The sequence below is a fragment of the Protomyctophum parallelum genome (assembly GCF_964188405.1).
Source record: "Protomyctophum parallelum genome assembly, chromosome: 6".
NCBI lineage: Eukaryota > Metazoa > Chordata > Actinopteri > Myctophiformes > Myctophidae > Protomyctophum > Protomyctophum parallelum.
The window spans coordinates 24,934,542-24,945,831 of record NC_139701.1 but is presented as its reverse complement, the minus strand read 5'-3'; the positions used below and the strand labels follow the sequence as shown (position 1 = coordinate 24,945,831).

At 39.8% G+C, this 11,290-nt stretch overlaps 1 protein-coding gene across 3 annotated transcripts in view; it reads right to left on the bottom strand.

The window, feature by feature from the left end:
* Positions 1–3,935: 3,935 nt before the first annotated feature.
* cpeb2 (cytoplasmic polyadenylation element binding protein 2) overlaps positions 3,936–11,290 on the bottom strand; it is a 32,371-nt gene continuing 25,016 nt past the window's right edge. For all 3 annotated transcript variants that reach the window (XM_083767775.1, XM_083767776.1, XM_083767777.1), the window contains 2 exons: positions 10,863–11,044; positions 3,936–9,364 (listed from right to left, as the gene is read on the bottom strand). In XM_083767775.1, the coding sequence (XP_083623901.1) occupies positions 9,137–9,364; positions 10,863–11,044 (410 nt within the window). In that variant the 3' untranslated portion in view covers positions 3,936–9,136. The remainder of the gene's footprint in view (positions 9,365–10,862; positions 11,045–11,290) is intronic.

The following is an 11,290-nucleotide window of genomic DNA, read 5'->3' as shown; positions in this document are numbered from 1 at the left end:
CCATGCATGCTGTCCATGAGGAGAAGTAATTTCACCTCGGGGGTTCACTGCAAAACCTCCTTTATTCATTGTACTGAGAGTGTGGAACAGGTCCATTTGGTTCCATTTGTTGCCCATTAGTTAAATTAACACTGAGGATTATAGGCCTACCATGCAGTGTGACCAGCTGGTGTGTGAAGAATAGACTCACTGGACCATAATTTTAAATTTTGTTACATCAAGATGCTTACTGTGTGAGTCATCACCCACTGAGAGACCGTACCACAGTCACTCAGTCAGTGGCTGTAATATCATGTATACACTTTTAAAATTGTAAATTACATTAGCAATCTAATTGGCAAGTCAATTACATCAAAGCTGCCATCCATATAGCTTTTATGTCCTACCTGGCATTGTACCCCAGTCTCCCATGAGAGAGAGAGATCAAATCTCTGCCGACTCAGACGAGATGCTATCCTGCTAGACCAGACCAGGGAGATGTTGCACTTAACCACTTAAACCTTATATGGTTGACCGGTATCCCTCAGGGCTCTATACTAGTGTATATTTGGAACAACGCTCTCATCATTAACACAAAAAAAGGCAGAAGAGATTGTTTTTGGTACACCACCAGAGATACACAGATCCCCCATTACTATTCATAGTGAACCGATCAACCAGGTATGCTCGTACAAATACCTAGGAGTAGTAATAGACCATCTGTTGTCATGGAACGATCAGATTGATTCAGTGTGTAAGAAAACAAAGCAAAGGCCCAGGCCGTAGCGTAACGGTCTGGGCACCGGACTGGTAATCCAGTCGCAGTGTGCCGCGGGTTCGACTCCCGGACCCGACACGGCCTTTACTGCATGTCATCCCCCCATCTCTCTCCCGTTTCCTGTCAGCCTACTGTCTGTCCCTTCAAAAATCAATAAAAGGCGTAAGCCGCAAAAAAATATCTTTAAAAAAAAAAAAAAAAAAAAAAAAGAAAACAAAGCAAAGAAGCTACTTCCTTCGCCGTCTCAGATCCTTCTGTGCTTCATGTCTTCATGTCTTTATGTATGTAAATTGTCTTGTCCTTTGTGTTATGTCAAATGTGTGTATATGTGTTATACTTGCATACTTGGCTGCTGGGTCGCAAGACACATTTCAGTGTGAACTGACAATAAAGTAGGCCTACCATATCATATCATATCATATCATATCATATCATATCATATCATATCATATCATATCATATTTTCTGTTATTGTGGGGAAAGATTGTGCAGAAAATTATATTTCACTTAAAAAAAAAAAACTTTTGGTCATTTCATCGTCTACTCAGGCTTATGTGAACAGCCCAGAAAGTTTTTAAGTTACTTGATTCAGTATTTAGACATTTGATATTCATTGTAGCTGCCCGCCTCCTTCCTATACAAACCCATTATAACTTAAAACTCCATGATAGATTCATCGAAAACACCCAACCTTTGTTCTGGTGAAACATATTGTTCTTCTAATATGTGAGAGGCCGTGGTTTTTCATTTACAGTTTTCATTTATTTTTAAATATTGTTTTAGATGTTTGTGTCTCTGCTGGCTCTGCCAACGACTCCGCCCCCTCAATCCTTATTATTTTCCAAAAACAATATTTAAAAATAAATGACATCCAAACAGAAAAGTCATATCTGATTGGAGTAAACGTTAAACAAATGCTAAACTCACTCTGCCATTCACTTTGCCACTCGATTTGCCACTCACTTTATGTATGCGCATACCCTCTATTGGGGTGGTTGACTGTATTGTCTCCCTCCTCTTCTATTGAGACATTTAGATAGTGTCAAAGGTCATGTCTCACATAGACACAGGATCTGATGGTCAAGATTCTATTTATCCCATGAGCAAGCAGGCTGGCTCTATTAGCTCATTGGTAAAGTGTCAGCACTTAAAGGACCACTTCACCACTTTTCAACCTATCTTCATATAATAGGTCCTCACTAATAATCATGATAAAATGGCACTATTATTTTCTACTCAGTCTGTGTCTCATAGGTGGGCTGTGGGCAGTTTAGAAACCGTCTTCCAATGACATCATCATTAGGCAGATTTTTCTTTTTTAAACAAGATTTCTTTTTACAAAAATGTTTAGATTTTCATTATCGTGAGAACGATGGCTTCCATTTTCCCATTGCAACTTTTCAGGACTAGAAAGCCTGCAGTTTTTATTAGCTTGTATTCCCCATCGATGATGTCACTGGAAGACGGTTTCTGAACTGCCCACAGCCCTCCTATGAGACACAGACAGAGTAGAAAAAAATTGCGCCATTTTTTCATGATTATTAGTGAGGACCTAGTATATGAAGATAGGTTGAAAAGTGGTGAAGTGGTCCTTTAAGCAAGAACCAGTCCAGGATCAGATCCAGGGTAGAAAAGGAAAGATACACAGGGCTGCTTCAGTTATAGTGTAAACATATACTTTATCACACAGATAGTTTAAAATGGCATTTGATTGATTAAAATAAGATTATATATTTTATTTTACTGCTTGCTGGTTTCACATTAAAAAGGATTGATTATAGTAGTTATCAAACTGATTTTAGTTGTAATTCTCACAATTGTTCCCTAGATGGGGACAAACCTAACATATGTAGTTGTGGATTTGTAGGGCAGACCTAAATTGTTTGGTTTACACTCTATGGTTTACACACACAACTCTAAGTGAAAAAATCACACCCGTGTGAACTGAGTGGATTACTAGGTTGGTCTGTTTTTTAAAGCAGCAGCACAGGTGACGGATAGCAAGACTGACGAGGAGCTTCTCCCAGGCTTTTATACTGGTGGCTGGTTGATTGAAAAATGAGGCCCAGGTGTCTCCAGACACTAAGCCACTCCTCCAATCCACCCTCCAGTCATACAGCACTGAAAAACACTGACAGTGGATTAAACACAACCACAACAACACTAAGGCCACATAGGGCCGTAACAGTGGTCTGTTTATCGTCGACACCTGCTTTTAGAATTAATCTCACAGGTCAGTAGATCTGACTTCATCCTACACACTCAGTTCTTGGCCAGACATTTTGAGAAGGATTATTTGTGACTTAATTGGCCTTCTTAATTATCTAAAGCACGAAGCAACACCTTATTATAAAGTGACTCAATCATTAGTAGTATTACAATTATGTGTTCATCCCATTTAATGTTTTAACTGGTGAAGGTGAGGCTAATTACTTACTCTCTGCTGCTGGGTACCTTGGCCTATAATAATGAATTGGATAATAATAATAAAAAGAACAGAGCTCCCCCGCATTAGAATGACAATAGTCACCGGAACCAGGGACGTGTGTTTTCAATGAGTCTAACACGGTTAAAATGGAATTTGAAGTTACAATAGTATTATGTAGGAAGGGGGTGTGTCTATCAAATCTCTATAAATATTGAAACAAGTAACTTAAAAAATGTCTGAGACACAAAGGGTCTGGGCACACCTAAGATTACATGCGGACAGAAGAAGCTGTCTTTTGCGTCATTTCCGGGCTTTTAGACAGCTGGTGGATGGAAATGAAGCTCCACCCACACAGCAGATTGCCACGTCTGCCAGATTCCCGGAAAAGCTTGCGTGGGTGGAGCTTCATTTCCATCCACCAGCTGTCTAAAAACCCGGAAATGAAGGCAAAAGACGGCTTCCTTTGGCCGCGCATGGAAGTTCAAGTGTGCCCAGGCTGACTAGCAGCCAGAGTAGATGTTAAAATGACCCCAGAAGTGTTTTAAAGCGCTTTAGTATAGTGTATGAGTAAATGTACTTTCCACAGCATTCTGCCGTGTGGGTGGAATTCATTTCCATCCACCAGCTGTCTAAAAACCAGGAAGAGACGCCGACAGAGAGCAGTTTTTGGCCGAGGAGTGCCTGCGCTGAACACCAGAACAGGAAAGCCAGGCGGCAGCCATGTTGTGTCAAACAGAATGGGTCTTTATTCAGGAAGTGAAAGGAAAAACAAAAACTTTGTAATCAACACCCCATTTAAATACAAAACCAACAAAAATAAAAATCAACAATGATATTAATTTTGCATATCAAAGAACCATTCAGTAATAATTACAATCTGAACACCTCATAAACCGCTTTTGTGAATCTATACACAAACTTTAGAAATTAGTTACTTTAACAATAATATTACAAATATTTAGCTTTAAAAATAATTCCAACTCAAAATAATATCTTAGCAATTAGCATCTTAAAACTATATATACTGTATTTCCACATACAATTACAAAATAATACCAATGACATTTAATATGAAAAAAAATATTCAAGAACTCTGCTACTATTAAACGAAATAAAAATACAGGATAAAACAAAGTGAAATGAAATAGAAATATGCATGAAAAAGTCTCTCCTTTTGTTAGCAAAACACTATTCAAAATAACTACAATCATTTACATCAGTACAAAGATCTGGATTTAAAAATAGTTGCAATGAAAAAAAGGGGGTTCTTTTTTCTGACAGTAAAAAATGACACCGTGGGATCAGAAATCTGCAAAATATGCAATGAAAAAAATAAAATCTGCATTTAAAAAGGTTTACACTGTAATTCTTAACTTCTTTTTTTTAATTATTATACAAACATTAGAAACAGTATTGCACGTCACAACACAGATTCGAGGTTAGACAGCCTTTCAAAATGTGTTATTATATTCAAGTTTTCAGAGCATCATTGAGGACCGGCCAGCGAGGGCCTTTGATGCGACTGGGGGGGACGGGGGTGGGGAGACGGGACGGGGGACGGGGGGACGGGCAGGGGAATCTCAAGTGTCTTCCATGAAAAATACTAGAACCTTCAATATTTTCCTTCCTTCAAATTATCCACTTTCAACCTGGCGTCCCTACTTTTGGGGTGAGCCGTTTAAGCGAAGAAATGGTCAAAACAAGCTAAAATAGCCCCTATACAAGCACTCAAAATGTCGCATCATGACATTGTTGTCTGCTTGTACATGGAGCTATTTTAGCTCGTTTTGAAATAGGGCTTAAGTGGTTAAACATGTAATTGTACTAAAACCAAAACTGTTTGACCAAATTGTACAGCTAAATAAAATGTTCCGTATATTACTGAAATATGAATGATATACGATTCTTTAACCATTAGCTTTTTGGACATAATGTAGCGTGGAGTGGGGTTGGGTGTGGGGAGAAACATATAATATTTAAATAGAAAAATACAATCAAAATCAAATAGTTATTTGTCTACAAAAATAGTGAAATAAATATGATTATTTTTTTGTTTGTTTTTTACAAAAACAAAGACACAGCACAGTACAAAGTAACAGTGTTCAAACATATAAAACGGAACACAACCCTCACAAAAAAGAAACAGCACGAGTCAAGTGTTAACAGGCGACGATAATATTCGCAGGGTTCTGCGTCACAGAACCCTGTGACACAGCCTGACAAGTTCAAAATGTATATGATTTTGAGCTTGTAGGTCGATTATTGTATTATTTAGCGCACAACACCGTCACACGGCAAGTACAGTATAAACCAGGCTTCAGTCCCTAAAACGCCTCGACTACCTCCGAATAATAATATTAGAAAACACCGGAGTCCGGACAAGCGTGCCATTCACAGAGAACACGGACAACTTAAGACCACTGCTTCACGCTACATATCTTAAATATAGAAATCATGGAAAAATAAAAAAGAATTCAATAAATCATCTGTAGAATTATATAAATACGTAGACGTATAACTTATAGGTAGGAGTCCGCGATTTTCTCACGGAGGAAAAAGTGGGTCACGACTCACGACACAACTCGGCATTGAACTTAACAAACCGCTGGGGTGGAAACTGTGGAAACAGCAATTAAAAATGAACAAATCAAGGGGGAATATAAATTATTATATAGGAAACGTAGTGCATAACGTGTCATTAAAATATCATTAGAGACACTGGTGATAGTGAAGAACCAGTGATGGGTATAAATGTTGACAAAAATGTTTTATAAATAAATTAAATAGGTGAATAAATAAATAAAGGCTTATCTCCACTAAGGTTCTCTTTCGTAGCATTCATTTTATACTTTTATAGTGTGACACTTCCTCATGCTACTTCAGAGAACCAGTGTTACACTAGTAACCTATGGTTTTGTAACAGTATAAATATATGCTTGATGCCTGGACCAAGTTGGACCACAAGGCAGGGCTTGGGACTCACCATCACAAATGGTTCTTTTCAACTACAAAAGAACAACCCGAACCATTCAAGCTGGAACATTTCAGAAAGGTTTTTGGTTTACTTTTCCGTTATAGCCAGAACCACCACTGAAGGGGGAGATACGTCTTAAAAGCAACACCTCATAAGAGAGACAGACAGAAAATAGTCAATTTAAAAGCTCACAATGCATTGCATTGTGACATGCTACGTATGTGAGCTAGTAGTTCTGCTTTTTTCTCTTTGTTTGAAACATAGCCATAAGTATAATATCCGGGTTCCAGGCTTGTACTCCTGCCAGAGCAGGGCACAAATTAGGTTCTGAGAACCTCATCTGAAACCGAGCTGTAACATATGGAAACAAATCCAGAACCCGGCGTGAAATGCTTTTCACGGCACGGCATGGCACGGTTCACTTGGTTGCTGTAGTGGAAAAGAGCCAAAAGACACTAGGAATATACTGCAGAGATACACACATGTACAGTACCGAACGGACTGCCGGGGCCAACCAGCAGCATCCATTACTCAAAGAGAGATTGTCCCCAAGGGAGTACTTATTTAAGAGCGACAACTTCAAAGGGGCCACAAAGCCCCAGAACAAACCAACACAGTCAAAACCAGAGTGACTATTTAACTGCCAAAGTGTAGAAATAGACCCTTGTGAGTCTATCTTTACACTCTTAGAGTTAAAGTAATTGTGTACAAATAAAAGACAAGCGTTATTCATATCCAATCAGTTATTTTTCTCAAGAGGAACATCATGCTACGAAGGTCCATCACATGTCTGTCTCCATAACAGTATTGGAATAACTCTCTGTTTGATTGGCCAACTAGCGTCACTTGTTACACTATACTACATTGCACATATTAAGACTGATTCAGACTTTGTCGTACGACGATGTCAGTCAGTCCCCGGAAACAGTTGATCTAGTCGATCTAGTCCGGATATTTTCGACTGACACGTCATACGATATAGTATATATCAAGCGTTAGTGTCTCCCAGTCCTGATCTTTTAAGCCAATCAAGTCTTTCGCTGTTTGAATTTGGTGTGCTACCGGCTACTACGCTACATTAGAACAAACACCGTTAACAATACAGGAGAAAGGATAGGGAAGGGCGAAGGCAGGTGAAGGAATATTTTGACGTTTCATTATTTTTTTCTGTTTCGCTTTATTTCTCCTCTAGACGATGTGTTTGTAACTAAACTAGAACCTCGGTCCACGATAACAAGGGTTCACAGTCACACCGACAGCACAGAGACGACACAAGACACAGAACCACTCCACACCACTCCACTTCGCCACACAATTCCACTTGTTTTTTTTTTTCTCCCGCCATACGAGCCACGAAACACTGGCCTCTACTAGTCTACAGGAGAACCAGTATCGCTTGTTGTTGTAAACGACAGATAAACATCAATGCATGCAAGTTTAAATAAGTTTGATTTTACTTATTCGCTTCACTTCACTGTTCTCTTAGGCATCTGTTAATGGTCAGTCATGCGACTCTGTAGGATTTAATGTGTTGTCTTAAATAAATGACTTCAGTGGTTTATTTTCTCGTTTCTTTTTTTCGTATTAATCTCAAAGTGATTTAGTCAACATTTACCCTACGTCATGCAAATGGTGTAATTGTAACTAAGTCTATGGATGTAACTAGCATGCACTTTAAACTTTTTCACATTTTACTCTTTCATGGCATTGGGGGCCATACGTTATTGAGTGCAGACAGCAATTAATTTCTGACGATCCTGGTTTATAGATGGCATTAATAGAACACCTATACGTCTACTCATATATACTCAGATATTCATATTATATATCTATATGTCACTGCTGTCAGGGGGGAGGAAATTGTACATCCAAAACTGCTATTTTTCCAGGAAATGGGAAAAGGAACTTGCGTTTCAATGAATCCAACGTAGTTAAATTATTTAGTCACAAACTCTTGTTAAAGCTTTTCATTGGTTAAATATTTATAAAACCCAGTTGATCAACGTTCAACAAATCTGTGTTGTGAGCTTGTAGATTTTAAATATAAATACAAAAATATAATGAAGGAAAAATAAATAGTGCACTAATTTGATGAAAAAACACAAAAATATGAAATGTGAAGATAGAGGGTTTCTGCCCGACAGCAACGACATATGATAATACAGCAGCAAAGCTTCTAATATACGTAGCTTGGAATTATAAATGTACAGTTAATACAAACCAGATTCTATATTTTGAGGTAACATTTTATGGGTCAGTATGAGCGCAGAAGTAACCCTAGCATCTTATGTTTTTTTTCTCTCAATAAACTCCCTAACAAGGAGAAAGAGCACAGAGCAACGTTAGAAAATAAGAGTTTGTTTTTTGTGGCAGAAGAGTATCGGTTTAATGCTTCCTACCATCTTTGCTACCTTTGGTTAATGACCTGGAGCAGGCGAGTTTAGAGAATCAAGATTTTCCCAGACATGAGTGCGCGCGACACACACTGCGGGGCGGCTAGCAGCAGACAGACAGATAGACTGACAGACAGACAGACAGACAGACAGGCTGCCCCCATGCAAAAAACATTCTCGTACTACTTTGAATCTCACTTACAAAAATAATAATAATTAAAAAAAACTACAAAAATCAATCTCTTCGGTTTTTTTTTTAGATTCGTTCTTCTAGTTTGTTGTTTTCTTCAAATCTCCTCTTACAAAACATTAAAGTACCACAAAAAGATTCGTCGAGTTGTCAGAGCCTGAGATGTGATAGGGGAGGTTTTGGTGAAAAAACTGAGGCTTGTGGTGTTTTGGCTGCTACAAAAGATATAGAGATATACGTATATACATACTGTTTAGGGTTACATACTCAATTATACTGATAGCTTAGGGTAAGAGGCAGAGCAATGCTCTTTTTTCCTGTTAACCAGGGTTTCTTCTTTTTTTTCTTTCTTCTTATTCCTTCGCGTCTGACAGCGTATCCATCCATGGCGTGGCTAATTCCAGCGGAAGTGAATCTGTCGGGGGCGGTCGGCACCCTCTTTGACCAGCGGCTTGTGGAACTCCCTGCCGGCTCGGGAGTGGATGTTGGCCCAGCAGAACTCGCAGTAGTACTGCAGGCAGGTGACGTTGGCGCAGAAGAAGGGCGCAAACTTGCCGCCGCAGCGCGCGCCCTGGCACTCGTCACACAGCTGGTCGTCCAGGACATACGGCTTGACCTCCACCTGAGGAGATTAGAGGCGTGAGTGAGACGCGGGCATGAGTAGGGCTGCCAACCAACCCTGGAAATAGGGAACCGTCCCTTATTTGGAAATTAATCCCTAATTTGTTCCTTATTTTGGGGGAACATCTTGATGGAACATACACAAGAATCTCGAGGGCACTTGAAGGATGATGATGAAATCAATGACACACATCTTACAAGTTCAAACAGCTCATATAGAGTATATAGCATATAGTATAATAATTGTTTAACCACTTTAACCCTCTCTAGACTTAATAAAACTGGACCTGAGTTGTCTGTACTTGGACCACTTTTTCTGTCTACACCAAATCACTAGAAATAGTGTTGTGAGTGTTGTGAGCTTGTGGATCGGCTATTGTTTGGCTAAGGTTCCCCCCAGAATATGGATGGATGCTGGGGTTCAAGTGGTTAATATAATATACAAAAACTTTTTCCTGGCGTCCTTTATTTTTCTTGGATATAAGGGAACGCCAAGCCGGGTGTCCCTTATTAAAATGTCTATCGTAGGTGTCAGTTGACTGAAAAAATACAATACGAGCTATAAAGCAGCTTTTCCCAGGTACTAACTTCTGTATCAGGATGTTTTTGAGCGCTAACTTCTCCAACACTTGTGTATTTATTAGTCGGTATCAGCATGGTTACAGTGGTTACCGTCATGTGAGATCATGTGGGTCTATACATAATCATCATACATCATGAAGAAAAGGCACCGCTCACTTCACATGGGTGTGATTTTTCCCAGTGAAACAGGACAGGGAGGCGTAACGGAGGAGTGCCGTGCAGGTTTCAGCCAATCCCAGTGATGGAGAGCAGCGTTGAACGGCATGTAGCTTTGGAACCATTACAACCAACCACAGCCTCCAACCTCACTGCCTCTACCCGGCTATGAGTGCTCAACTTGGGCATGCCAGCTACCAGGACCCACCTGGAGGTCACCCCGGACCATAACGTAATAACTATCAAACCTTATTCAGATATCAATATGAATCAAGATTAATTTACTGCATTGCCTTTTTCTCTCCTCATGTTTTCAGAAACAAATTTGTGTACAGTTTAGCTGTATAATTAATTGTTTGCAACATGGCCACCATCTTGAATTATGACACTGTCTGCATCCAGCATCCAGTAGCGCCCTCTAGTGTCTATAGCATAATGAATCTTTGTGTCCATCAACCTGTGTGAAACACTGGTTGATGGACATTATGATATTAGCCTATTCAAATTCAAATAAAAAAATAGCATACAGTAAAGTAGCAGATCCACAAGCTTAAAGCGTGGCGCGAATGGACACGTTTCGAGCTTGTGGATCTGCTACTTTTTATACTTTTGTGTGACGCTGTAATAGGGCATTCATTTACAAAAAGTTTAAATATGGAGATAAGAGGTTTCTGCCCAAAAGCAACGATATGCATTATATATATTTCCTTATAAACCATAGTCGATCTACAAGCTAACACAAGCAGGGAGGGTGAACCTACCCTCTTGTCAATGTCTCCATGCTGCAGTTGGACAAATCTGGCGCTGATGGCAGCGATGTAACTCTGCTGATTTGAGAAGGCCACACGGCCCGCCCCCTTGGGGTACTTGAGCTCCGGGTCGGTGTCGATTCCAGCATAGCACACGCCTCCGTAGAGACGGTCCATTATCATGGCCAGCTCAACTAGCCAGACAGACAGACAGACAGACAGACAGACAGAGAGAGAGAGAGAGAGAGAGAGAGAGAGAGGGGACCATAGAGCAGGAGAAAGAAGGAAGAGGAGAGAGGTGAGGTAGAGAAATAAGAAGAGTCAGTATAATTGCATTGGTGGAAGGACTTTCACCACATCTCACAGTTCATGCTGTGAAAGAACAGAGAGCAGCACAATCCTAGAACCCATGCTGTTCAGACTGAAAAATACCATCTATA